Raw genomic sequence first — 27,917 nt, 5'->3', positions numbered from 1 at the left:
TAATAATAATAATAATAATAATAAAGTGTTTAAGATGGCGATTTGCATTTCAGCAGCACCTTTAATTCACGGTTCTCCATGCACTTTACAGACAGAGATGAACAAGGCCTCACAACAACCCTGTGAGGTAGGTGGATGTGACCATCCCACTGCTGTGGGGACAATGAGAGCACCAGGGATAAGGGGCTTGGAGCAGTCGTGCTGGGATTTGACCTAGAACTTGGGCATTTAAGTCCCATCAGGCCTTCAGCTTCGGATCAGGCTTTCCCAGCTCGCGGGTCTGGCTCGACATGGGGCTATGCTGATTAACGAGCCTGTGACTGCCTGGCACAGACTATAAAGGCCATTAATCTAAGGCAGAGGTTTATTAGCGGAGTGGATGGTGCTTTGGTGCTTCTTGCTGCTGGAATTATCTGAGTGTTTGAAGGCATATCAAAAATAGAGTTAGATATCAACCACGGAGCGTGGCAGGCTGTAACTGGAGAAAGCCCTCAGGCCCCAGGTGGGGAAGCTATGTAGGACACTACTGCAAATGTACTGATCAGAAAGGAGATAATAATTTATATATAAAGTCCATCCTTGCTCTTTCCCCGAAGGGAGGAAAAAAAAAAAGAACCTAGAAAGCCACTGCTGGTTGTCACGTGTCAGCTTCGATCTCTGGGCTCTTGGCTTCATAGCACCTGCCAAAAGAACAAAACGCAGCTCATCAGCGGCATGGCTGGGCTGACAAAGGGAGTAGAGCGATGTGCTCTCCCCAACTCAGTCCCAGCTTTAAAACAGCCAAAAATGATATGAATTCCTCATGTGGGATGGACCTGAGGGCACTGATGGGGATGTGCTTCAGCCACCCGTGGGGCAGGAGGGGATAAGCTGGACTGGAGGGTGACACCTCGATTTCTCACACATCTCTTCATTTAAGGGCAAACCCCTCCAGCTTTGCAGCTGGCCACAGGTGATGTCATCTGTACACATGAGGTAAACTTGGCACCTCAAGTTCAGCCAGCCCTGTCAAACCTGAGATGGGCACTCAAACTTTTCACCCAGGCTCATGGAAGCAGTTTGGACCTTTAGAAGTTTGGTGGCAGCTGGTTTTTGTCATATTTTTGAAGGAATAAAAGAGCAAAGAAATACCTCAAGGCATGCTCTTATCCAGCCAGAGAAATGATCCCCAGCTGATTCCCTAAAAAGCAAGGCTGAAAAGGGAAACCTTTTCTGATGGGGGGTAGCTCATGCTGTTGTTGGTGTTGATGTTCTTCATGGAGATCAGAGTGATGCTGTTCCCCTTCTGGCTTGTGTCTGCTGAGCAGCTGCCAAGGAGACAAGGAGATAATTAATTACTCTGGGAAACGAGAGGGAATCACAGAATCACACCGAGGTTGGAAAAGACTTCCAGGGTCATTGAGTCCAACCTTTGATCAATCACCACCTGATCAAGCAGACCAGAGCCACATCCAGGTGCTCCTCAGACACTTCCAGGGACAAAACTTTCTTTGCACAGAGCTGGAGGCAAACAGGCAAGGCCAAGTACAGGTGACCAGGTTTGGTTTCCACCACCCACTGAGCTGCTGTCCTGATTCAGCCCATCCACAGGGTGTTACAAGGCTTTGGAAGGTGGAATTCCCTTTTCCTGCCCTGAGGGCTGAGATGTGCATTCCTTGCCAGTGGAGGCTGGATGACTTTGGGGATCAGGGAACCTTAGGCACTGTCCTATTTTCAGGCATGTTTTGCCTCAGTGGCTTCAGATCCCTTGGATCATGATTGTTAAGAGTATATTGTGACCACTGATGCTGATGCAAATTTGGCACCTAAATGCTTACAGATTTTACTCCCTATGTCCCTTGTCCCTTTCCAAAGCAGAGTTTAGGAAAGTATCAGATGGCAAAATAGGAGCAATATGTTTTTGTCCCTTCCAGCTCTTGTTTCCTGCTGTTTTCCCACATTCAGCCTCTCCTCTGGAACAGCAGACTATATGGACTATGGGTTTCTGATGGACCATTCTCTGCTTGATGATTCTCTTCTAAAAGTCTCTGAACTGGGGCTCCTTTGTCCTGCTCTCACTGGGAAACAGTAATGGGCATCTTGGGAGATATCTAAGACTGCTTTGAGATCCAGAAACTTGAGTTTAGACCTGAAGGCTCTATCTAGGCAAGGAAGACAATCTGCTTTGGGAAGGTGATGAGTCTTAGTGCAGCTTTGAAATGAACCCCCTAAATACTGATCTTCTATCTATGTCAGAGGATGAGGTGTTCTCAAAGCTGATTTTGCTTTTCTAACTCTCTCAAAGATGTCTTGACAAGCTTCCTTCCACCTGAAATAACCAAAGCAGACTCTTTTCCTTGCTAAAATTAGCTCTGGGATAAAACAGGCGCTCTCAATCAGATGTGGGTGGCGTGAGCAGCCTTACCTCTCTGATACCACTGAGGTTCCTGGTTTCTGTTTGTCTGGGGAGAGAAAAGCAGATGGTGAAGTAGAGGTGAGAAGTCATAAAATAAGTCAGCCCTATTCTGAATTACTTTGTGCAGGGATATAAATGAAGCCTGAGTGAGATTTGAGACACTGTGGGGGAAACCTGGGAGCTGATTAGAGAAAACCCTTTGGCTAAGGGGATGTACAGGCAGGACCTGCTGGCCCTGCAGGCTTTAGGAAGGATTCCTTTAGGAAGGATTCTGCCTTGCAGCAGAGCAGCCTTGCCTTCTGCTGGGCATTGCATCGTGGGAAATGGGATTCCTAAGGAAAAGGAGTGTCAAAGTCCACGATTTTTGCTGGAAGAACTGCCCACCTCTTGGAATTTGAGCTGCAGGAATTTTGAGACCACATCCAGATGAGGCTGGGCTGGGGCTCTAGCAAGGAGGTCACACTGCACTCCTGACTGCTCAATCCATGTTCCAGACTGGCTTCCAAACCTCCCCACCACTGTGTAAGCTTTTCAGATGCATCTTTTAGGAACTGACAGATCCACATGGAAACTGGTGAATTGTTGATTAGGGAAGCACAGATTCCCCCAGACAAATACCTTCTGAATCCTTGGAGTGGTTGCACTTGAACCTCAGGCTGACCACACTGACCAGGATGATGACCACCACTATCAGGATAACGACAAAGCTGATGACACCTGGGGATGGAGGAAAGAAGTCTGAGTAGCAGAGAGACTCTGACATCAAAACTTGGCTAGGAAATCAATATTTTCATTAATGTGAGCATGGTTCGTAACAAGCAGAGAAGCAAACAGTTGTTAGAACAAATAGCTTTATTCTCCTGTGTTTTAACCTCAAAGGACTTCTATGAATACTTAATCAATAAATAATTAATTGGTAAGGCAGTGCCAGGAAGGCAGAAGTCAGCTGATTACACTGGGGATTGATAAGAGTCCGTATGTTCCTGCTACAGTTGGTAAATCTTATCCCAAAAGTGTGTAAAGCCAAATAAATAAGTAATGTAACAGGGAGAGACAAGCTAGAGCTGTGGGTGATGTTATCTGTCCCATAAACCACCTTTAGACACTTCAAATCAAGTGTGGATTTGGTACTGACATCAGGCCTCAATCAATCAAACAATTCTTTGCACAGGAAAATTGTCCTGCTAAGATTCCCTTGGATTTATAATCCTGGAATCACGGAATGGTTTGGGTTGGGAGGGACCTTAAAGATCATCTCATTCCACCCCCTGCCCTTCCAGTATTCCAGGCTGCCCCAAGCCCTGTCCAGCCAGGCCTTGGACACTGCCAGGGATCCAGGGGCAGCCCCAGCTGCTCTGGGCTCCTGTTTGGGTGTCCAAACCATCATGGATTGGTGCAGGAGAGCCCCCTCCTCTCCCCAGGTGGCACAAACCTTACCAAAAGCTGCCACTGTCAGTGGTGATTTCTCATCTGTTGGGGTGGGCTCAGGCAGTTGGCTGGAGGAGTTGGGTGGTGGGGTGATGTGTCCTGAGGTGCCTACAAAGGGAAGAAAGGCAGATTTATATAAAAGTCACTCTTCCATGGCTAGGAAGAGGATTCCTAGCAATGATAGAGGCCCTAACTCTCACTTGCACTTCACTAAAGAGACCAAATTTGGATCCTGGCCAGGCCCATCAATCTTAACAGCAAAGAGGGCGAGACCTGTGTGGAATCATTGCCTTGGTGGGGCCCCTTTTATGGACAAGCTGAGAGCACCCACAGGTTTTCCTCCTGAGACCCCAGTGAGGAAAGGTCAAAGTTAGCACTGGCACTGCTTTTGAGGAGGGAATTTGTCCTGTCTCCCTCCTTTCACAACCTTTTGCCATAATGGCACCTTTCCTTCTCTTCCCAGGCTCGAGGTTGCCCAGCAGTGCTGTTTCTGCAGAGCTTTACAGGCTTTTCAAGGGCTGGATGGGATGTTCATCACCCCTCAGGAAATCACTGGTGTCCATGCTGCCTTGAAGACAGCCGTGTGATGGCCCTGCTGCTGGCTGTGCACAGGAATATAAAATATGGAGCAGGAATTGCCTCTCTGAGAGGAGGAAGCGCCTTGAGTCGCTGCTGTTGTGGTGCTCTCATTCCTCATGGGATCCTGACCTGCACAGAGAGACACAGAATGTGAGTCTTGACCTCCAGTGACATCCGAGAACCAAAGGAATTAATGGAGAGGAGAATGGATTCACAGTAGTGCCGGCGATATCTGGGGAAACATGGAATTAATACTCCCACCTCCATGTTAAAAGCTTCCCACCAAATATACTTTGTACTATTTTCCATGTCCAAATGGAAACCCTAGAGAACCAAAATTCAAATACCCTTTTGTAAACTCTTTAGGGTCTGCAGTCCCAGGTCCAGGTTTGGGGCAGAAACAGCAAGGCAAGGCTGGAAAACTGAGCTGGGAAGGTTATAGATGTGCTGCAGGTCATGAACATTGAGACTTTAAAATAAGTCTGATTAGGGGAAAAAATACTGCAGACTGTGGGTGTGGATTGAGTGTTTGGCTTGTCCCTGGATTTGAAATGAGTGGATTTGCTATGCTGGGTTATCTAGAAGTACACCATATGTGGTCTGGCTGTGGCAGCACAGAGGTTTGTCCAAGCAAGGACTCCAGTTCTCAGTGGGATAAATTGGCTTGTGTGAAGCTGTCTGGTTGGTAACAGCTGCTTCCAGTGCCTGTGCAAGGAAATGTAAAGCCAGCCCCTGTGTTTCACTTGTACAGAGAAAAAAATATCCTTTGCTGCCTCCAGGCTGTTGTTAAACAGCCAGAGTGTCTGGCTTAATGAGCAGCTACAGGCCCTGCCAGGAGACTCAAAGTGATACTTCAGAGCTTCAGAAGATCACCTGTAGGATCTTTCTCCCTGCTTTCCCAGCCCCACATTCCCAGCAGCAGCTCTGGCCAAGGGGCTGTGGTGCCTGGAGAGGTGTGCACAGCTCCTGGCACTGCCCTGGGGAGCAGCTGAACCCACGTCCTGTCCTGCAGCAAACATCCCTGATTTGGACTGGGATTCTGCCAAAAGCCAGAAGAAGAAGGGGAAAAGGCATGAAATAATAAATCTAGCTGTTTCATAAGCCACAAGAAGCAGAACAGTCTGGAGAAGCAGGGTCTGCTGCTGTACAATTTTTTCCCCACTCATCAAATTCTTTGTTTCATTTTGAAGTTGTTCCTCTGGCCACAGGCAGAAGCTGGGGCTTGCTGAGCCTGGCATGGATACACCATCCCTGGGAAATGTTTGGTCTCACACAATGGGAGACCTGGCTTTTGGAAGCCTCAGCATTAGTGAGAGATGTGTGGAGCTTCTCAGTGGTAATTCAGGGTTGGAAAGAACAGCAGTGTGCTCTGAGCAAAAGGCTCCTGGCTTAGCTGGGCACAGCCATGCTGGGTGGGCACAGCTTCCTCACCTTGCTTGTGTTAGAGATCTGAGAGGTACTTGGAGAGGCAGAGCAGTTTCTTGACCACTGCAGGTTTTTGAGGCTGAATTTTTAATGGAGAATCAGCTCAGTTGTCAGATTTCAGTCTTCCAGTCACTTGGATTCTGCCCTTATTCTGAGAAAACTCTTACTGAATTCTCTAATTTGTGCTTACAGCTTGGGTTAAACAAACTGTCAAAAGCAAAATTATATTTACTTAAAAAGATTTTAAAAGGGCTCCCCTTTCCTAAACATAGATCCAGTGTTCAGCTGCTCGAGTTCATCCCAGCAGAGGATGTCAAGAGCATTTATCTCGTGTTTTATCACTGCTTATAAAGACACCAGATGTGATTTTGCATGGTTCACCCCCCCAAACAGGCTTGTGCTTAGAGAACCTGTGCCACTGATTGCCATCAAATCATCTGGTCCTATTGTTAGTCTAAAAGGACAAAGTACCTTGAGGTGTTGGAGAAGGAGCTGCCGTGCTTCTGTTTCCACCAGGCTTATCATCTAGATAAAGAAAACGTGGGAAAGGACAATTAACTGGGGAAGCCACCATGGAGAGCTGTTGGGTGTCCATGGAGTAAAAATCTCAATTTGCATGATATTTTCCCTCCAGCCAGCCATCAGGATGCCCAGTTAGCCAGCTGTGGAGGCAGCTCAGAGTGTACCTGACAGGTGAGCTTGGGAGAGGGAGCCTGGGGAGGCTGGAGCTGCTCCAATATTTGATAAAGCATGATCTGGGTTTTCTGATATGGCCTTGGCCTGGCTGTGTCCATCTGGGGAGCTGGCATGAGCTGATCTTTCAGCAAAGACTCTGAGAAATTCAATATTTGCAATTCAATAATTGCTGAATAACCAGCACAGTGTGGACTAGCCCAATACTCTGATGCCTGCAGCTTGGCTTGGATAAGGAGGGAGGCACAAAGAAGGTCCTGCCTGAGCAAATATTTAAGTTTTCCATCCTTACCTCGCTCAGTGGTTGCTGTCAGGGTTGTTGTAGTGGTTGGGGAGGGTTTGGCTGTAGTAGTTTGACCCACAGAGGTGAGGTTCAGGTTGGTCGGTGGTGTTGATTTTACTGATGGTTCTGTAGGGAAATTGTGCTGTTACTTCAAACAGTTCAGCTCAGAAACAGCTTGGAGAGGGCACAGCTATTGCAGAACCCTCAAATTCCTCGAGAGTCAGGAATAATCTGCCAGGGAAAGCATGGAAATGGCCTTCATCCTGCTCAGAGTCAAGGAGCTCTTGTACTTTGGAATTTCCTTTTGTCTTTTCACTGTGAGGAGATGCTGAGCTGGCAGAGCTCAGCAAACATGTGGGAAAGTCAGGGTTTGCTGCTGCTTCTTTTCCTGCTCTGAAAAGTGAAGGTGTTTTTGTCACCGGACACTTGAGCTGCCTGGAGCTGCCTGGCACCCCGTGATCATTTCCTTGTGTTCTGAAATGCCAGCTTGCACCTTGCATTTCACTGAGAGTCTCCAACACAAATAATTCAGCTCTTGAAGTGGTCTGGAGGCTCCATCCTCTGCCTCAACCTGCTCCAACCTGCACTCGATCCAGAGCAAGATGTGAGGGGGAAAGCTTTCAATAATCCCTCTGCAAGGAAGAGTGGATCACCAGCTGGGAATTTACAGGTGAGTTCCTTGTCTAGACTGCTCCTGACTTTCCAATAAATTGAGAAAATGATGAAATGGTTTCAAGGTTAGTGTGATGGGTTTTTTTTTCTCCTTTATCCAAATACTTCACTGAAATATTAGAATTTAGGATTAAGTTTAAGGTTTAGGTTTTTTTTTTTTCTGAAAGGCTTGGAAGCAGCAGAGATCTTTTAGAGATCTCATTCCTTGATATTTTTAGGGTCCTTCTGGAAGGGTAGCTATGCTTAGATTTTTTTGTTTTTTCCTGAAACAGCAGGAAGAGATCTGTCTCCAAAGATCCAAATGGGCACTAGCAGCTGTGGAGCTGGAGAGATCATTTCTCATGTAATTGGTTTTCTGTACATGTCAAATATCATAGGAAGGCTTGGGTTGGAAGGGATCTTAAAGATCAGCCAGGTTGAATGGGGCTTGGAGCACCTGGGATAGTGGAAGGAATCTCTGCCATGTCAGAAATGGAATGGGATGAGCTTTAAGGTCTCTTCCAACCCAATCCAACTCATTCTGGGATTCCACTCTATGATCTTCTCATTCTTCCTATTCAATCTGAAGATCTCCCCCCCCGGTTTTGCTCACACCCATGCCTTGATCCCTGTGGGGTGAATTGGCTGGATCAGAAGCCCTGACACCACAAAATTTCCTTCCTCCTCACCACTGGCCTCTGCACAGCCCCAGTTACTGTGGGGTGGCCCAGCTGGACTGAGGTCAGAGCAGTTCCCCACTGGGATGTCCTCAAGCCTCTCTCCTCGGTCTCCAGCTGAGCATTACCTGAGCTGTGGTTCTTTGCTTCAGGGCTGGGTGCTGTAGGTTGGGATTGACCTGGAACACAAGCAGAGGCACAGAGGTGACATTTCCAGGCTGGTGGGATCCCACAGGGAGGGTTGAAGGATGGGCCAGAAAGGGGCCATTGAGAGCAGAAAGGGTGAGGGGGACAAGAGATGCCAAGGAGAGGGTTTGTTGCTGGTGTGGCTGTAGGGACCAGCTCCATGGATCCGTGTAGGAAACAGCTGGGAAAGCAGGGAGCAAAGGTGAGGCAGGATCCCTCTGCTTTCCCCAGGCTTCCTGGAGCACAGCTTCACTCCCTTCCAGACAAAAGGGAGCCAAGCCAGGTCACCCTCGGGGGCACAGTGCCCTCCATGTCCCCTGGAGATCTGGGCTGATGGATGGGGCAGAGGAAGGATCCTGGGAGAGGATCCCTCAGCAGGTGCAGGGTCCCACTTGGGGCCTCTCCATTTGCATCCCCCCATTTCCATGTGCACCCACATCCAAACAGACACATAAAGCACATCACAAGGCAGAGGTACCTGTTCCAGTGGGGCTGGAGGAGTTTGTGGAAGCTGTAGAACCTGAAAGGAAAGAGCAGAGTGTGAGTGGTGCTGATCTGTGGTGGCCACTAACCCACTGCTGCTCTTGTTCCTTGTGTGGTTTGCATTTTCCTCATCTTCTGTTGGAATGATTTTGGAACATGGGATTCCCCCAAAAACATTAGCAGAGGAGTAGTAGCAAAGAAGTTTTACTGAGCACTAAAACTATCAGGCTCTGAATAAATGAATAGTGGAGCTTATCCAGCCAGGATAAATGTGCTCCTCCCCTTTGGGGGTCATAGAAATCCATGGGCTCGTTCCCTTCCCAGCCCTGGCCCAGAAGGGTGTGGGACCTCTGTTCTGGAGCTGTGTAAGACACACATTTGAGCACTCTGTTCCCTTGAGACCTTAGGGAATGGATGGATGAGGTTTGTAAAGGCTTCCAGGAGCTGATGTGGCCGTTCTCCTTCCTATCCTGTGTATCCCAGGAAACTGAGGCCTGTGGCTGTGAGGCTGGAGGGAGCTGCAGCCCTCAGGAGCTGCCTTCCCGGTAGGGCTGGGTAGTCCTGGAGGTTCACACGAGGTTGTAGATGTTTCACTGGGTCCCCAGTTCCTCAGCTGAAAGGTGACTTTGCTTTATTAGTTTCTTTTTCTTTTGGATTCATGATGATGCATCCCTGCCCCAAACCCACACATTTCCTACTCTCAGCATCCGTGATGTTTTCCTTGAAGCTCCCAGAGTCACAGAACAGAGTATTTTGGCTTGGAAGGGAACTTTCAATCTCATCTAGTACAGCCCCAAGGGTTAGATGAGATGTCAAGTAAAAATGCTGCCCTTGAAAATGGGAGAAAGAAATGTCCCACACTCGAGGACAAAACCTGGAAAATGTAAATACACTTTAAATGCTCAAATCCTACCTGGCTGGTTTAACTTTGGGAAGGTGACTTTGAGTCTGTCATTGCTGGAATGTACATCCTAATTGGGATTTTAAGATGGTTACTGCTGGTGACCCTGCTGCTCTCCATGGTTAAGTTTAATGAAAGAAATGGCACTACAGGAAGCAGCTGGATCTGACTCCCCTGGTGATCCATCTCACCAGAGTCCCATGGGACAAAAAGGATTTGTGCAAAAGGGACAGCAGGGAAGGTTGAATCCTCCCAGCACACTGTCCCCTCATGGTGCCTCTGGGCTCTGGTGGGAGCAGAGCCTTTGCAGGAGGTGCAGGGGAGGCTCCAGCCAGGCAGCAGCAGCCAGGGCACAGCAGTGCCTGTTCGCATCCAGAGCCTGCCCTCCTGCAAGGAAATTCTCCCTGGGAGGGTGGGGAGGCTCTGAGGGTGCCCAGAGCAGCTGGGGCTGCCCCTGGATCCCTGGCAGTGCCCAAGACCAGGCTGGATGGGGCTTGGAGCAGCCTGGGATGGTGAAGGCGTCCCTGCCATGGCAGGGGGTGGAACTGGATGAGCTTTAGGGTCCTCCCAGCCCAAAGCACTGTGTGATTCCCGGATTTGATGCCAGGAGCTGTAGGGGGGATGGAGATGAACTTTGGGGTAGGTCCACAAGCCCGGGGGGGCTGAGGGCCCTGGCAGGGAGGGGTGTCTGGAAGGAAAGCCTCAGCACTGACTGGGGATCTGGCTCAGAGCTCACCCTCAGCACCCTCTGGGTGTAGCAAGTTCCTGATTGATCTCATTTTCCTCGTGGAATTGCTTTGGAGACTTAATTGTTTTTGTGTCTGAGGCTTTATGACAATGATCCCAGCCAGACAGGAAGTGTGTAAACCACGGTGAATACATAATAAAATGTGGTTTATTCCCAGACACAGTTTGGCTGTGAAAATCAGATTGGACTTTTCAGACCTTTTCCATGTTTTTCTCCTCTAATTTACTGGGCAGCAGGCTGGGAAAACTGTCCTGCTCAAACCATGAAAGAGAAGGCAGGATCAGATCTTTAATCATAGAGAGAGGAAGGGACTGGTTGATTTACAGCTCAGTTTGGAGCAGGATCAGGAAACAAGGACCTTTATGTGCAGCAAGGAAAAGGGAGGCTGGGAAAGAGGAACCTGCCTCAGCACAGGGATAGCGAGGTGTGGCTGTGTTGAAGAATTTATGGGATATCCTTCCCCGAGGGTTTTGAAGAGCATCTTAAAGGAGCATCAGGGCAGTAAGAGACAGGGTTATGGGCAGCTGTACCATCACCTGCTAAACCAATTAATATCATGGGGAAAAAAGAATGTTTTAGGCACATGTTTGCCCTTCCTAAAGAGGTAGAGATGATTCTTTTGAGGAAAGGGGATGATCTTGGGCATTGGTTTGCCCTTAAGATACTCTCTACATTCAGCACAAAAAATAAAGTGCTGAGATCATCATGGGGGGGGGTCAATATCCTCCAGCAGCTGCTTGATTCAAACAAGCTTTTCCTCCAAAAAAGCTCTTTCCTCTTTCTCCAAAATTCTCTTGCAGGACCCATTGTCTCATTTTCCTGTAGGGAGAAGTAGCTGTGGCACATTTATGGAAGAGATTCATGGAGCATTTATGGGAATGCTCACAGGTACTTTTTCATGGACATGGCATGTGGAAGCACCCAGAATCACTGGAGAAAGAGCTGCTGTCTTCACTTAGTCTCTGCCAAAGGAAAAGGGGAATGAAGGTGCTGAGCTGGACGTTTATTCCACCATTTTTGGTGCAGATGAGGAGAAATCTGAGAACTTGAACAGAGCCTCTGGGGATGGCAGGAAGCTGAGGGTGAGGGAGGTGACACTGCCATCCCTGATGGGACCATCCAGGGGCCAGCTCCAGGAGGAAATTGTACTCAAAACTTTCTCGTCCTGACACAGAGGCTCCCACTGCTTATTGTAAAAAAGATGAAAAAGCAGTTTTCCCCCATTCTCAGTTCCTGAGTTCCTGTGGCTGGGCTGATGCTTGCCCTGCTCTGGAGTGTTGCTGTGCAGAGGCTGAGGGCTGGAGATCCCCTTCTGGCATTCTGCTCCGGAATAAACGCCCCTGGCTTTTCTAAACACGTCCACACTTCATTTCAAAGTGGAGCAGGCCTGGCTCCGACTTCTGGCCACTGCTGCTTGTTATGCCTTCCCTGCCAACTCAAATAAGCAAAACTCCTGTTGTATTGGGTGTTTTGTTTCGGGGAGGGTGCTCAGCATCCCAGACCCCGCAGGAGCGGGCTGGATCTGTGCGAAGCAGGATGAGAGCAAACTCCCGTCGTGGGGCTGCGCAGCAGGACGGGGATGAACAAAACGCGCCACGTGTCGCGGCTCCCTGCAGATATCCCAGGGGATTCTGGAGCTGGAAACCATTCCCTCCCCGTGCTGCTGCCAGCACAGAGAGCCCTGGCTCTATAAACAGCTCCCAGCAATAATCAGGACACGGCTGGCGCAGCTGGAATCGCAATAAACATCAAAGCCCTTCCACGAGGGCGAGCGCTGCCAAGGAGTTCATTGCGTGTTTGGGTGCAGAGGATTTACAGCTGGATTGTGCAGTCCTGGGTGGAGACCAGGAGCTGCCGGAGGGATTTACGATGGGAAATACGGCTTTGTGCTCGTGCTGTCATGGGAAAGTCCCAGTTAGGCACTGGAGCTGCAGGGCTGCAGAGGAGCACGTCGGTGCTGCTGCTGCATTTCCCACTCGCTGCTTTCCGCTTCGTTTCTCCAAAGGGCAAACGGGAGAATTTTGGATTTCTGCTTTTGGCAGTTGTTTTTTTCTGTGGGGCTGGGTGTGTCTAGACTGACCTGGAGCCTTCTTTCGTGGCAGCTGAGGTATTCCCACCTCACCCCACTCACTCCTCAGCACAAAGAGGGTGATGTCAACCAAAAGACAGGTGAATTTTAGGTATTTCTGCTTTGGTATTATTTTTGGCAATTGTAGACATTTAAAGCATGTTTTTTCCAACTGCTGACCAAAGAGAGGGAATACTTTAAACCCCCAAACTTTACCAGGGCCTCCTATAGAGACCTGAGGTTTCAGCAGGGTTTAGATCAGGCTCATGACAGGTTTGTGGTGTCCAGCCTGTGTTCACAGAGAACTGGGGTCACTGGGGAGGACCTCTGGCACCAGTGTAGAGTCACAGGGACTGCTCCTGTCCACTCAAAACTGCTGATGGGGAGGGAGCTATGGGATCTATTCCCAGTGACAAGGAGCCCTGGACTCCTCCCTTCCCTGGCAGTTTTGGGGGATGTCCCACTTGCAGAGCCCACAGGGCTGACCCTCTCTGTCACCCTGTGCTTGAGAATGCTTTCAGAAGAGAGATCCAGCAAGCTAAAAATAGGCTTTGCAACTCAGATATTGGCACTTCTGTCAGATGACCCAAGACAAAAAAAAAAATACCAACCACTTAACACAGGTGCAGCTGCTTCCTGGGTGAAACACACAGCACTGAGCAACACTCAGGGCTTCCACACGGAAAAAAATCCTCTTTTAGGAAACCTGGAAAGCAGAGAGTTCTGCCAAAGCCTAGGCCCTGTTTTATTAAGTGCCTGAATAAGGTGTCTCTGCCTTGAGGGTCTCACAGCAGAACAGGTGGGGTGGGAATTGTGGAGGAGAGAGAGGAAAAGTGTTGTTCTGCAGGGTGGATAACTGACAGCCCAAATTAGGGCCAGATCCACAGAAGTGCTCAAGTGCCTAATTCCCAAATGCTGTGGGGGGGCTGGCAACTGGCTGCCAAGTTGTTCTGAATTGTAATGACTCAGTCAAAGTGTTATGGAAAGTTTAGAGAGCCGGGAATTAATCCCGGATCTCATCAGCAATTAAAATTAATCGTTGCCTTCCTCTGCCCGTCCTCAAGGACTGGGCCTGGGCATCCTCTCCAAGCACCACATTCCATGCTCCTCTCTGGTGAGCCAGTCTGGAATCAGATCTTAGTGGGAGGCAATTAAAACCCACTTGGATGTAGAAAACAACCCGGGAGACAAACAGCGTGGGGAGGCTGTGGGCACGGGGCGGCTCCGCTGCGTCCCTGTGCTGCCCAGGGCTGCTTTTCCCGTGGAAAGGGCTTGTCCTGGAAGGAAAAGCAGCCTGGCTTTTCTCCTGGCTGCACCACCAGGCCGCTGCTCCATCACCCTCCCAGCTGCTTGCTGCTTCCAGTTTCCTCCTGAGCTGCTTATTTTAGAGCTCTGGGTTTGCTCCTGCTGATGTGGGTCCTGTCCTTCTCCTGGCTGTGCTGCTCCTCAGGTTTGGAGCTGGGTCTGGGATTTTGGAGGGGAAATCACTCCATGCCCAGTGCAAATGAAAAATGGGAGCATCACCAGTCCAGGATCGATGGGACCTGCAGCCCAGCCTGTGCTTTTTGCCTACCTACAGTTTTTTAATAATACTATTTATTAGCAGAGCTCAAAGCACTTTACAGAGGAGACTTTCCAAGTTTCTTCCCAAATTGCTTATCCTTTCCAGTAATTCTGAGATTCCCCAGGTTTATTTGAGTGCTGCTCTATGGTGTTTATGAACCACCAGGCAGGAATGTGATCTGCTGGGACTGGTTCAGGAGATGAGGTGTGAAAGGGGCTGGTGGCTGAGGGATTTCTCATAATTCCTGTTCTTTCCACCTGCTTTTCTTGAGTGTCCTGGCTTGAGTGCCAGGGGAGCAGCTGAAGGTTAACCCTGCTTGGAAGAGTTCTCAGTCTCACAGAAGCAACAGCTACAGGCCAGGTAAAGCATCTTGGCCTGACAATTCATCTGAGTCTGGATTTTGGGTGAAAGACCCAAGTTTCACCCCCACATTTCCCAACTCTTCATCTATCCCCCACAGTGTGGGCAGCAGGGCAGGGGGGATTCTGGAGCCCACCAGCAGAGCTGCCCTCCTTCAGCTTTAGGACATTCCCCCTTGTCCTGTCCCTCCATCCCTGGTCTCCAGTCCCTCTCCAGCTCTCCTGGAGCCCTTCTGGGCACTGGAAGGGGCTCTGAGCTTTCCCTGGAGCTTCTCCTCTCCAGGTGAACATTCCCAGCTCTCCCAGCCTGGCTCCAGGGCAGAGCTGCTCCATCCCCCGGACCATCCTGGACTCAGATGGGAGTCCCTTGTTGAGGTGGTTGGGTGGTGCTGGGTGGGCTCCTCTGGGCACTGGAGCCAGGGAAGGCTCCCAGCTGGGCTCTGCTGCTGCTGGAGAAGCCCCAGCTCCCTTTCCCAGCCCGGCTCCCCTGCAGGAGCGCTCCTGCCCTCGGGACACCTGTTGTTGACTCACCTATTGTAAACGGGACAGAATTCCTGGAAGCTGCTGCGCTCAGATCTCTCACCGAGGGGTTTCGGGTTACCGAAGGGAGCAGTTTGTTGTGCGAACAAACATTTCTAAAGCACCTCCTGCTTTCTGTTCCTTGTTCACCACCTCAGGGCTGGGCTGGCCTCGCCCTTGGCTGAGAAATTTGCTTGAGGATGGCCTGGTTTGAGGGTACAAGTCTGGAATCGGGGTGCCTGCCCTTCAGCTGCACCCTGTTTTTGATTGTATCAAAAATATATCTCACAATATTCATCTGGTTTTGAAATACCACATTTCTGGTGCCATTACCCATCCACAGGTTGTGGCACAGATAAGGAGGGCGATGGATGGAACAACAACAGTGGGAAATCCTGCTGGGTTTTCATCAGCTTTGAGGAGGAATTTTTTCAGTGGAAATCTTTTGTCTGGAAAACTCCTGCCCATTGTAATGGAAAGGGTCCATAGGAAGAGGTTTGTTTGGACAAATTTTCTGCTAAGTGTTTCTGGGGGGAGGAAAAACAAACTGGAAATGTTCCAGACCTTCTCACTTCAGCAATTTCAAAATAACAGTTTGAACCTCCCTTATCTGAGTCTCCCTTCAGAAATAACCAGGAGAATGGAGAAGTTCAATTTAGGAAATGATAAATTAATAAAACAATTTGCACCAAGCAAAAGTGAGAAAGGCCTGTGTGGGACCAGGCAGGTGTTAGTGTCCAGCCAAAGCTGATTCTCTGTCTCATCAAGGTTATCTCCATCTCTCCAGGGCAGGGAGCCTCGTTCCAGAGCCCCTAATTCCCTTTTCCTGCTGCCAGGAAATCAGTGGCAGCATGGAGCCCCTGTCACTGAGCTGCTGCTTTGTCTTGTGCAGAAGATTCTCCCAGGGGCTGCACCACCTTAGGGACTTGCTATCAAATTAAAAATGAAATTCAGAAGCCCTTTTTGGGCTGTTGGATCAGCAGGAGAGGGAGCCAGGACACTTTCCAGGGAAGGCTGGTTTGGTGGGAGAGGTGTGACGGTGCTGTCACCACGGAGGGGGACGGTCCCTGCCCCTGCCCCTGGTTTGAGAGGACAGTGATGCTGTCAGGACTGAAGGGTGGCATCCCATTCCAGCTGCTCCTGGAAGCTGGAATTCTGGGCAGCACCTCTGGGATTCCCACTGCATGGATCCTGGTGTGGTGCAGCCCAGCCAGGCGAGGGCCTGACCCTCTCTGTGCCGTTCCTGTCCCAGAAAAGCCCTTCCACGTAGTTTCAAGAGGGAAAGCTGCATTCTGGGTGGGCTTTAAGGAGCGTCACAGGGTGGCCAAGGTGCTCAAAGGGCCTTGATGTGATCCTTGCTCTGATCCCAGGCACAAATTCCGCCTCTGCTGAAGGCAGCAGTGCTGCCCTCTAATAAAGAGAGAAAATTTCCAATCCACGTACTCTTATTTCTTGGAATTATACAGCTACAAACCGAATTGCTTTCTGTATTCTACAGAATGAGCTGATCTTTCCTTTCCAACACAAACCATTCTATGATTCTCTGCCTTTTAAAAATCCCATTATTACCAGCACAGTGGCTGTAACCCAAGGCAACTTCTATGGTTTAATGATAAAACCTCAGAGTTGGAGACACATTATTTTATATTCCTTTGAATGTATTCCAGCTCCCAGCTACTACAGCTGTCAGCAAGGCAAAAGAGGCCTGACAATGCAGGGCAAAGCAACCTGTCATCCTTCAGAGCAGGAAACCAGCTCCTTCATCCCACACCTCGACTCACACAGGAGAGAGAACTTAAAGCAGAATTACCCCAAAGCAGAATTATTACAGCAAGGACGAGAAATGCTCTGCACCAACCTTGCACGTGGGCTTTCTATTTGTATTAACGAGAGCAAAAAGTGCAAATAAAAAGTGTTTTTGAGGAAAACAATATCCTCCTGTACATTGAAACACCCCACCTTTACTCTTATTTGACAAAAGCCACTTACTCAGAGCTCCTCAGCAGAAACTCTCCTCTCATTAACCAGGAAACAAATCTTTCTATCCCAGCACTGAGCAAACCTGACAAAGCCACGTTTTCCCCAGCGAGCCGAGCTGCCAGGCTCAGCTCTCCAGGGGCAGCCCCAGCCTCTGCCCGGATCCCTCGGAGCCCCCCGAAGCCGGGACCCCCCAGATCCCCCCAGATCCCCCCGGTGTGGGGGAGCTCACCTGGGAGCAGCAGGAGGAGCCCGAGCAGTGCCTGCACGGACGGGAGCAGCATCTCGGCTGGCTCGCAGGGGCTCTGGCCATCCCGGGAGGGAGCAGAGCGGCGATCCGCCTGCCTGGGCTGACTCTCACACGGCTTCCTGTTAAAGAATAGGAGGAAACGGGCTGAATCCACAGGGGAACTGTGTTTTTCTGCCCATTATGGCCGGGGAGGATGTGAGACATCACTCACCGGCGGCAGAGGAAACCTCGCCGGGCTTTGCCGGGGATTCGGCACCGAGGGATGCCCCGCTCTGGGCCTCAGCGGCCTCTTCACGGGGCTGGGGTTTTTGGGAGGGCTTTTGGGTGGGGTAGGATGTGCCCCAGGTCCCATCTCCCCCCACATCACCCTCCCTGGGGTAAGGGCGGCTGGAGGAGCCTCCCCGCCACCCGAGAAGGGATTTCTTACACATCCATGAGGAATTTCGGGATAAGTGCTCCTTGTGGGGCCGGGCTAGCTGAGCAGCTGGACCTGCCTGTGCCCCGTGCCTCCCTGGGCAGCTCCAGCGAGTCTGGGAGCTGGGACATGCCAGCTTTGGGATGGGGGATTTGGGATGGGGGCTCTGGGATGGGGGCTCTGGGATGAGCGATTTGGGATGGGGGATTTGGGATGGGGGATTTGGGATGGGGGCTCTGGGATGGGAGATTTGGGATGAGGGCTCTGGGATGGGGGCTTTGGGATGAGGGATTTGGGATGGGGGATTTGGGATGAGGGATTTGGGATGGGGGATTTGGGATGCTCCTCTTCAGGCAGCACAGCCTCCCTCCCTGCAGGACACACAGCACATGCTGGGCTTGGACCTGCCCCATCCCCAGTTCTTCAGGAAGGGGAGGAACTGGAAAACTGGGCTGGTTCTGCCCCAATCCAGCCCAAGGAGTTCAGGGATTTGGTTTCTTGGCCCTGGGCTTGTGTTGTGCTGGTCTGTGCAGGTCCTGCCTGTCCCAGTGTGAGCTCTGGAGGTTCTGACTGATGCTGTGCTGGATGCCAGTGAATGTTTGCAGGAGGAGAAGTATTTTGGTGTTTCCCCACCTAGGAAAGGCTCCTGTGTCCTTCCTGGGGGGTCTGTGTTGGTGTTCAGGATGCAAGGCCAGAGGATTCTGTCTCCTGGTCTGAGGGGCTGGTCCAGCCCCCCAAAAGCCACAGAGCCTCAGCCAAAGGCAAAGGAGATTCTCCTTCACTGCATGGAGCACACCGAGGGTGTCCCACGCTGCCAGCAGGATCCTGGTTCCCACAGCTGGCAGACAGCAGCAGGGCTGGAGGGAACCATCCCCTGGGCATGGCACAGCTCCTCACATTCCATAGGTCTCTTCCAACACCTCCAACCCCCCAGGAAAGCCAGCAGGCCCGAGGCTGGAGGCCTCCACAGCAGCCCTTGCTGGGACAAACCCCCTGCCAGCAGCCCTCCCATCCTTTTGTCCCTTGCACAGATGTGACGCTCAGAGATTATGCTGTAGATTAAGGTTTTACCGAATCCTGAAATGAGTGCAAATACCCAGAAGCTCACACGCAGTTAAATCTCTTCTGGATGCTCGGCTGGATGGTGGAAAAGGCTTTTCCCACCCTGTCCTCCCCACGTGCAGGAAGGACTGAGCCCAAATATTCACCCCAGCCTGTCTGCTGAGAGCCTGCAGGTAAGAGCAGTGGTGTTTTGGGGTGGAAGGATGGGAAGATGTGTTTTGTAATGGCTGAAACTCCGGGGGATCTGTATTTTCTGCTCTGTGATGTGCTGAAGGTCACTGCTGGGGCAGAGGGTGTGACACACTGCAGCCCGGGGGGATGTACCTGTGTGCAGGGCGTGTCAGGGGAGGGATGTGCCAGCCCTGACCTGGCACTGTGACCCCCAGCAGCTCACCCAATCCTTTATTGCTGAAAACACCTCCAAAATCATTGAGTCCAACCACTGAACCGGGGGCCCAAAGCATCCAGAGCTCTCCGTGGACTCAGCCCTCAGGCAGAATCTCCTCCTGCAGCAGCGGGACCCCGGCAGGGACAGTCACCCCCGGGCTGTGCCACCCCTGGCGACAGGGCCCTTCCACAAAGGGACTTTTCCCACCCATTCCTTCAGCACATTCCTTTTGCCCGCTCCGCCGGTGGCAGCAGGGAGGTTTCCCTCGCTTGTCCCGATCAAAGGGGCCCTTGTCCCGCAGCGGGGACAGCGGCGCTGATGTGGCAGCGGCGGGGGCGGGATGAGCGGGGCTCCCCCGGGTGCCCCGGGAGCCTCGGCGGGGCCGGGCCGGGCCGTGACGTGGCAACTTCCGAGGTGATTCCGGCTGCACCTTCCCCGAGGAGCCAGCCCGCAGCTCCTGCTCGCCCCGCCGGCAGCTGCCCAGCGCTGGAGATGATGATTCGCAGGCAGCAGGGACGCGCAGGTACCCCGTGGGGCTGGGAGGGCTCTCCTTCCTTCCTTCCTTCCTTCCTTCCTTCCATCCTTCCTTCCTTCCTTCCTTCCATCCATCCTTCCTTCCTTCCATCCATCCTTCCTTCCTTCCATCCTGCCTCCCCCGTGCTGGATCCCACGGGCCTTGGCTCTGGTGAGGTGAGTCCCCCCTGAGCTTCGGTTCTGGATCAGCACCGCGGGGCTGGGGCCGGACAGGGGAGGCACAGGGGACACGAGGGCCAGGAGCAGCGTCCAAAGGCGCCCAGGACAAGGACAGGCAGGGCATTGCCTCATCCTGCAAACCCCAGATGTCACCAAAATTCATCCTGTGCTGCGAGCCCGAGGGAGGGGACACCCACGGGATCATCCCGCTGCAGGAGCGGGCAGGAGCTGCGGGCTGGAGGGCAGGAGATGAGGGCAGATGATGAGAGATGTCACCCTCACCGTGTCACCCTCTGCCCGGTGCTCACCCCCCGTGTCCCCGTGCCAGGTGACCCCGCGGAGCCATGAACGCCTCTCTGCCCGGCAGCCAGCTGAGACAGCCCGAACCTCAGGACGTGGCCGCCTTCACTCCGGTCTCCATCGTCAAGAGCGTGACAAAGAAATCGGACGCGCTGCCCGTGATCTCGGCCATCGTGGTGGCGTTCGTGCTGCTGGCCGTGCTCATCATCCTGGCGGTGCACTACGGGCCCCAGCTGCGCACCGTGCAGATCACGCTGTACCACGAGCCCATGCCCCAGCTCATGGACAGCGTGCTCCTCACCCACTGGAGACAGCTGGATTCCCACGGGAAGCTGCCGGGCCGGGATCTGCCCGGCGTGGACTCGGCTGGGGTGATCTGCCACTGCTCCTGCAGCCGTCACCTTCCCCTTGGGAGCGCTGAGCCCAATGTCATCGAGATCACCTACCTGTGACACGGCCCTGGGCCACCTGGGCACCAGGCACGCGGCCCTCGGGAAAGGCTGGGATGGGATGGGATGTTCGTGGATCCCGGGACTCGCCGCTGCCCACACACGGAGGCTGCACCTCCCCAGAGCCGTGTCTGGCCCCAGGAACCCTCAGCCAGGAGGTTCAGGGTCCCTGCAGTGTCCCTGGAAGCTGCATCACCCCAGAGCTGTTTCTGGCCCCAGGAACCCTCAGCCAGGAGGTTCAGGACCCATCAGTGGCCCCCAGAAGTCCAGCCCAGGGGTGCCACTGTCCCCCGGCAGGAGCTGGGTCCCAGCCCTGGCTCTGGGGCTGGCTCAGCCTATCTGGGACAGCTTTAGCATCTCTTCTGCCCTGGTTTTACCTGCCCCACACTGCCTGGGAGTGGCCAGCAGAGCTGCCTTGGTCCTTGCCACAGCTGCAGAGCTCTGGGGCTGTGCTCAGCCCCCGGCATTAGCTGGAAGTTGCATCACCTGGAATTGTTTTCCGGTGAAGATGTTTCCACACTCAGTGTCCTTGTGACACTGTTTCTATGGCACAGAGAAGCTTCCAGCCGCTCTTTGCCTCTCACCACAGCCCCTTTTCCCACAGTGGGGGGCTGGAACATCGTCCTGTCCCTGCCAGCCCCCCCAGCCCCTCGGGCAAACAGCCAGAGATGGGGGGAGAGGATGCAGCTCCTGGTTCTGTGTGGGGCAGTGCCAGGGACGGGGGACAACGCGTCCTGTCCCCAGTGGAGGTGGGTGAGAGAGGAGCGGTGACACAGCAGAGGCCAGAGAGGTGATAATGGCACATCACAGCTGGCTGAACATCTGGAGGTGTTGGCACCAGAGAGGAAGCTCATGTGACTCTGGGCAGAGCCTGCAGCACCTCTGTGCAAAGGGATGGGGAGACCTGAGGTCACCCCCACTGTGTCACCTTCAATGTGTCACCCTCACTGTGTCACCCTCACTGTGTCACCTTCAATGTGTCACCTCCACTGTGTCACCTTCAATGTGTCACCCTCACTGTGTCACCTTCAGTGTGTCACCCTCACTGTGTCACCCTCACTGTGTCACCCTCATTGTGTCACCTTCAATGTGTCACCCTCACTGTGTCACCCTCACTGTGTCACCTTCAGTGTGTCACCCTCACTGTGTCACCTTCAATGTGTCACCCTCACTGTGTCACCTTCAGTGTGTCACCCTCACTGTGTCACCCTCATTGTGTCACCTTCAATGTGTTACCCTCCCTGTGTCACCCTCACTGTGTCCCCTCCCTGTCCCCATCCCTGGCTGCTGTCCCTAGGAGGGAGCGATGCTGGGGTTGCCATCTCTGGTGTTGAGGTGACACAGAGGGATCAGGGCAGGTGAAACCTGAGCCCTGCAGGCTCCTGGGGGTGTCAGAGCACGGTCCCTGTTCAGCCCTGGGGTCTCTGCTGCTGGAGATCTCTTCAGTCCCAGTTTCTCCTCCTGTGGGGGACTGCAGGATCTGCAGTGCCTGGGGAGGGAGCAGCCTCTGAGATCCCCCAGGATCAGCCCCACAAGTCAGGATACAGCTCCCACCTCTCCCAGTCTGGAAAAGCCAGGTCTGTGGCTGCCCTCAGGTCCTGGCACAGATCCCTGTGGGCACAGCTGGACAAGAGATGGCCTTTACCCGTTCCTGCAGGTGCTGGAGGGATTCTCAACATGGCAGATGCTCCAGGATCCCTCCTCTCACTTTTCCTGCCCTTTTCTTGCTTTAAAGCTGGGTAGTGGTTGGACTTGCTGAAAACTTTTTGTCTCCACAACAAAGATAATTTATATTACTTTTTTGGGACAGTTATTTTCTGTTTTGGATTTGCTTCCATTTGTTTTCCAGGGCATTATCAGCTCTCCCACACCCATGGTAGAGGAGATAAGGACTGTCATTTCCATTGAAAATTGTGGAGTTCTGCTCCCCTTTCCATGTCAAAGAGGCCTTTGTTTGCAACGTGTGCATCCCTAACAGCACCCCTGAGATGATAATCCCCTCTAGGACTCGTCCTAATTAGGAAATCTTCTCTGGGAGGGTGGCAGGCCCTGGCACAGGGTGCCCAGAGCAGCTGGGGCTGCCCCTGGATCCCTGGCAGTGCCCAAGGCCAGGCTGGACAGGGCTGGAGCAGCCTGGGGTGCTGGGAGGTGTCCCTCCATGGCAGGGGTCGAATGGGATGGGCTTTAAGGTTCTTTCCAACCAAAAATGTTCCATGAACTCTTTAAATGACATCTGTGGGTTGTGGTCACCCCCACCAAGAGCTGGAGCTTGTGAGCATCACAAGATCTGTGCTGTGACACCCAGAGAGGCTGCACCCTCCTCTCGGGGACATCAGGCAGTGTCACCCGCCCAGGCTGGGACAGCAGAGTTGTCCCCAGCTTGTGTGGCTGTGTCATTCCTGCACAGTCCTGCTGCCCAGCACAAAGCCTTCAATTAGAGGAACAGGAGCTTTCCTGGCAGCTCCCTCTGAAGGACACCCACAGCAGGGAAACATCGTGTTTAGAGAGAAAAGATTAAAAACGTCTAAATATTAATAAAGAGCAAGACAAAATGGGTAATTATTGCTGGCACTTATTGATTTGCAGCCGCTGGGGACTCGTAAAGGTCTGATTTATGTCACAGTGTGCCGTGGCCCGGATCCATCACTTACCCTGTGCGGCACAGGGAAGCCAGCCCGGGTTGCTGTTCAGGTGTTTTGGGTTGTCAAACTGAAATCAAACCCAGCTGGCAGTGAAAGGTGCTGCCCATCCTGCTGGGTGCCCCCATCCTGCCAGCAGCCCCGTCCACACTCTGCAAAGATCCAGCACTGAAGCCTTGGGGAGTTCTTCCATGTCTTTCATTTGCAAACAGAAATTTAGATACAAGCTTTTGGAGCACAGGAAAGAAATTACTGTAAGACTTAGAATAGCAAATTAAATCATACAAGAGAGCGGCAATATGCTGCCAGCTTTCTCCTCCAGAAGGACATCAAGGGTTAGATCTCAACTCATTGCTTTCTCCCACACAATAAAACATCATTTTTACAGCTTCTCCTCATTTCTCTTTGACCAGCTCTCCCTCTCTGTGCTCACAGAATTGGTTTTTATAAAACACGTCAGGGTCCTGGAGCAGCAGAGCCGTGCATGACATTACCATAACATTATTCCTCTCTATTCAAACACCCAGCCTGGCCCAATTTACTTCACTTATAACTTTCTTCCCCTCCTTAATACTAATCCTTTTATGAGCACAGAGCAACAATAACTCTCCTTATCATCCCCTCTGTGCAGGGCAGCTCCTGGAGCCTGGCAGGCAGGAGCTGCTTTGCTCAAAACCAGTTTTTTTTTGCCTGGGGAAGCTTTCAGGAGCTGCTGCATCAATAATTAACACTGTCCTCATCAGGAATTGCCTGCACCCCCTTATATTTCCCTCCTAATTCAGGTGTTGCCTTGCAGGAGGGGGGACTCAGTTCAAACCCCCCCAGAGAAAGGACTGGGGGGTTACAGCGGGGTTTGGGGGGAGACTCTGCTTGTGATGCTGGAAAGTTGCCTAAAATCGTGTGAAACCCAGGGAAACACTCTAAAATCTTGTGAAACCCAGGGAAACATCCTAAAATCGTGTGAAACCCAGGGAAACATCCTAAAATCGTGTGAAACTGAGGGAAGAACCCTGAAAGTGTGCAAAACCGGGGGAAACACCCTAAAATCGTGTAAAACCCGGGGAAATCACCCGGAAAGTGTGCAAAACCCTAAACCTGTGTGAAACCCAGGGAAACACCCGAGACCCGTGTGAAACCCAGGGGAACACCCGAGACCCGTGTGAAACCCAGGGGACCACCCGAGACCCGTGTGAAACCCAGGGGAACACCCGAGACCCGTGTGAAACCCAGGGGAACACCCGAGACCCGTGTGAAACCCAGGGGAACACCCGAGACCCGTGCCAGACTGAGGGAGGCACCCAGAGCAGCGGCGGGGGATGGAGGGGAAGCAGCTGCAGCATCCCCGGAGCCTCCCCGCAGGCTGGCGAGGGGACCGTGCGGGGGGCAGGGCGCTCGCAGCCGCTCCCCGGGGACACTCTGGGGGCTCGGCACCCCCGGCCGCTCGGGCCAGGCGGGGACAGGCGGAGCGGAGCGCGGAGCAGCAGTGAGCTCTCGTGGTGGAGCGATCCAACTGCACAGCGCAGGCACCGGGAGCTCCGGGAAGGCACCGCCCGAGGAGCCCGCAGGGACACCCGGGGATGGGGATGGTGATGGAGCGGGTGGCACCGGGATGTCACCTGCGGCCGGTGTCACCTGCCGGTTTTACGGAGATGAGCTCAGGGAGAGCCGGAGCACCCCAAGGGAAGGTCCTGTCACCTCTTACAGGGCTCTGTGCCTGGTGTGAGAGGGGGAATCGCGTCCTTCCCCCTACCCCCGGGAGCCTCGCAGGTCCCTGCGGGCAGCTGAGCACGGGGAAGGTTCTGAGCTGCCTTGTGCAGCTGCACCTCACACACCTCATGCTCAGGGAGGGATTTGCCGCCTGCTGAAAAGGCAGTGACACTCCTAGAGGAGCAAAGGCTGTTTTTGAAGGGCTGGAAATTCAGAGAATCGCGGAATATCCGCAGTTGGAAGGGACCCACAACAATGGTCCTGTCCAGCCCCTGGCCCTGCACAGACACCCCGGCAATCCCAGCCTGGCATCCCTGGCAGCGCTGTCCAAACCCTCCTGGAGCTCCAGCAGCCTCGGGCACTGGAGGGGCTTTAAGGTCTGCCTGGAGCCTCCTCTTGTCCGGGCAAACATCCCCAGCTCTCAGCCTGTCCTCATCAGAGAAAGTGATTAGGTCTGAAAAAGCCTCTTCACTCTCATTTCCAGCTGCCCCCCGCTCCCTGCTGTGCCATGGCACAGCTCCTGCTCCCAGGCTAACACCGTGGCAGCCCAAAATGACAAAGTTTGAAGATCTCCAACTGTGCAGCAGAGCTCGAAATAACCTGGTGGTGCTGCTCTCTGCCAGGTGATGGACAGGGAGAGCGGTGCCTCCAGCACAGCTCGCACTCCTGGGAGCTCAGGGTGTCCTGCTCTGGAGCCTGGAGAGCAGCTGGAGCCGGGTTTGCACTCCTGGGAATGGCATTTCCAGCTGCTCTGGGCACTGACAGCCCCTGAGCTGAAGGAAGCTCTGCACACAGTGAATGTATGAAGTGCTGTGGGGGTTGAGTGTAGCTGAGGCTCCTTCTGAGCTTTAAGTGAAAGGGTTCAGGTACAGGCTAAACCTTAGAGGGGAAATTTTGTGTTCATCGCCACCACGGTGTCCACGGAGGTCCTGAAGCACGTCGGGAGCCAGCTGGGGTGTGAACAGGAAACAGGAGGAGACACGTTTTGTTTTTAGCACCAGATCTCATTTCCCTGCCTGTGCTTCTGGCAAGTCCCAGCTCGACCCCATTTTTCTTTCCTATTTTCTCACAGCGTTACTTTGTCCATCTCCCTCCACGGCACTGGTTTGCAGCTCAGCCATGCTTTTGCAGCATCCTCTTGCCAGCTGGGAATGTTCTGATGGCTGAGGGGTCACAGGCCTGGTCTGTAGGGATTTCTTCCTGAAGAACCATAAATAATTCATGCAGGAGCTCCTCCAGCTCCTCCTGGGCAGGCCAGACCTGTCACCAGTGCTGGGATCTGTACAGCCAGACTGGGAACAGTGCTCAGTGACTGTGACTTCTCCCAGCCTTTCCCTGAGCAAACTGGTGCTCAAAATCCCTCCTGGTCCCTGTCTTTGGGGAGAAAAATGAGTGGTTTGGAGGTTTGGAATCCTCCCAGCTGAGGGGTGGGGATGGCAGCAAGCGGGGTCTGGAGTCGGGGGGGATTCACCTCCTGTGGTGTCAGTGATGGGTTAAACACGGGGCCCCGGGGGAGACTGGTTTGTTGTGCAGTTGGACTGGGAGGTGGCGGGAGAAGGAGCTCAGGGCTCCTCGGGGAACCCCCTGAAGGTATCACCTCAGGGGGTATCACTGATTTCCTTTCCCTTGCGATGTTCCAGCGCGGGTCTTCTGTTCCGCTCCATTCCTGACATGGAAAAGCATTACACAAACCGGGAGCTGGAGGGACAAGAGTCCCAGCAGAAGGAAGTGGCCTTCCCACCTCCCCTCCCAAAATCGGGCATGGGCTGGGAGACATCCGCTTCTCCAGCCGGAGCTCCGCGGGCAGCGGGAGCGAGCGGGATCATCCCTCCGGGAGATGATTCCAGGAGGAAGCGCGAGAACAAAGCAGGGAAATGACCTGGCAAAGGTCACCTGGAGCTGGGGCCGAGCCCAGGAACAGCAGCAGGGCTCCGGCCCTTCCTCCTGCCGGGCTGAGGGGACAGCCCCTGGCACTGGGGGCTTTGGCTTTGCTGCTCTTTGGGGCATCAAAATTCACCGTGACAAAGAAAAGTGATGAGAGCAGGGATGCAGGAGCCTCACCTGGGAAAAGCAGAGCGGTGAGGGGCGCTGGGAGGGATGGGAATAGGTTGGGGGGACAAGGGGTGCCCGTCAAGGCTGGAAAAGCAGTAGGAGAGAGTGAGGTGGGCACAGGATGCAGAAGGCTGCTGGAGGCTGCCTGGAAGGTGTGGAGACACAGAGATGAAGTGGCTGGTGAGGTTCCAACCAGACCTCGAGGATGCTCTGTAACAGCCAAGGAAAAATCCCACACGACCTTCCCTGTCCTGAATGCCTTCAGACACCTCGAGACTGAAGCAAACCCAGCCTGGGGTCTGGGGGCTCTGCAGGCTCAGGAGGAATCCATGAAACCTTCAGGCTGCGCTCCCTGTGTGTGCACAGCTGGCCAGCTGTGGCGATACTGCTGCAGCAGCTGGGCAGCCTGACTGTGGTGGCTCGGGCTGAAATAAGGCCAAGAAGGGATTTGATGGGGCAGGAGTGACGCCAGGGAAATCAGTGCTGAGCCAAGCTGGGATGGAGCACGTGCTGAGACAGGGAGCGGCCAGGACAGACGGATGCAGGGATGGGGAGAGGCCTGAATGGACACAGGTCCTGTCTGCCAGCACCTTCCTCCTTCCCTCACACCCTCCTGGCTCTGGGTGATGTGGCCACGCTCCCGCTGATTCATCAGCTCATCTTGGTGTGTCCAGCTGGAACTGGTGACATCATCCATCACCTTTGTGCTGGGAAAGGTGACTCGGGCAGAGCACGGAGCAGGGATTGCGCTGGAATTCAGGCAAAACGAGAATGTGCCAAAGTCTGAGATGTAAAAGCGTGGGGAACAAGGCTTTGGGTCAGGGCAGGAGCAGAAGTCCATCACCTCTTCCCGAAGCACGAGAGGTTCGTGATGGGTCAGGGGCTGCAGGAATCCCACCTTCTGGGCAGGTGACAGCGGTGACGGTGCCCCCAGGCCGGGATCGGGGGACACTTCCACGCCCTCTCGCAGCTGGGCCGCCGCACCCCGCCCCGGCATTGTACCGGCCCGGTCCTCCCTTTTCCTGT

At 53.1% G+C, this 27,917-nt stretch overlaps 2 protein-coding genes across 4 annotated transcripts; one reads left to right on the top strand and one right to left on the bottom strand.

Annotated features, from left to right (window-relative positions):
• Positions 1-41: 41 nt before the first annotated feature.
• On the bottom strand, positions 42-20,839 carry ECSCR (endothelial cell surface expressed chemotaxis and apoptosis regulator). 2 transcript variants are annotated; one of them, XM_086851194.1, is made up of 12 exons: positions 20,491-20,839; positions 17,169-17,305; positions 8,796-8,837; positions 8,260-8,310; positions 6,813-6,929; positions 6,299-6,352; positions 4,463-4,531; positions 3,833-3,931; positions 3,014-3,112; positions 2,405-2,441; positions 1,208-1,307; positions 42-680 (listed from the first exon to the last, which is right to left on the bottom strand). In XM_086851194.1, exons 2-12 carry the CDS (start codon positions 17,218-17,220, stop codon positions 672-674), a joined length of 729 nt encoding a protein of 242 aa, XP_086707320.1. In that variant the 5' UTR covers positions 17,221-17,305; positions 20,491-20,839; the 3' UTR covers positions 42-671. The 2 variants fall into 2 exon arrangements, with proteins under 2 accessions (XP_086707320.1, XP_023791963.2); XM_023936195.2 differs by lacking the exon at positions 20,491-20,839 and having other exon boundaries at positions 17,169-17,332.
• On the top strand, positions 19,465-23,506 carry SMIM33 (small integral membrane protein 33). Of its 2 annotated transcripts, XR_015276580.1 has the most exons (3): positions 19,474-19,574; positions 20,073-21,568; positions 21,624-23,052. XR_015276580.1 is itself a non-coding variant. In XM_086851196.1 (2 exons), the coding sequence occupies exon 2, from the start codon at positions 20,089-20,091 to the stop codon at positions 20,494-20,496; it is 408 nt and encodes a 135-aa protein (XP_086707322.1). In that variant the 5' UTR covers positions 19,465-19,574; positions 20,073-20,088; the 3' UTR covers positions 20,497-23,506. The 2 variants fall into 2 exon arrangements, 1 of the variants encoding a protein (XP_086707322.1); XM_086851196.1 differs by having other exon boundaries at positions 19,465-19,574; positions 20,073-23,506.
• Positions 23,507-27,917: the final 4,411 nt, after the last annotated feature.

The sequence above is a fragment of the Cyanistes caeruleus genome, chromosome 15, assembly GCF_971803275.1.
Source record: "Cyanistes caeruleus chromosome 15, bCyaCae1.hap1.1, whole genome shotgun sequence".
NCBI lineage: Eukaryota > Metazoa > Chordata > Aves > Passeriformes > Paridae > Cyanistes > Cyanistes caeruleus.
Note: the sequence above shows the minus strand (reverse complement) of the source record. Positions and strands in the feature narration are given on the sequence as shown.

Excerpts from the sequence above, each read along its gene's own strand:
- ECSCR (XM_086851194.1), bottom strand. The coding sequence starts at position 17,220 with ATGCTGCTCCCGTCCGTGCAGGCACTGCTCGGGCTCCTCCTGCTGCTC. Across the intron at positions 8,838-17,168 it reads GCTCCTCCTGCTGCTCCCAG|GTTCTACAGCTTCCACAAAC; the intron begins GTGAGCTCCCCC and ends CTTTCCTTTCAG. Across the intron at positions 8,311-8,795 it reads CTCCAGCCCCACTGGAACAG|GTCAATCCCAACCTACAGCA; the intron begins GTACCTCTGCCT and ends CTTGTGTTCCAG.
- SMIM33 (XM_086851196.1), top strand. The coding sequence starts at position 20,089 with ATGAACGCCTCTCTGCCCGGCAGCCAGCTGAGACAGCCCGAACCTCAG.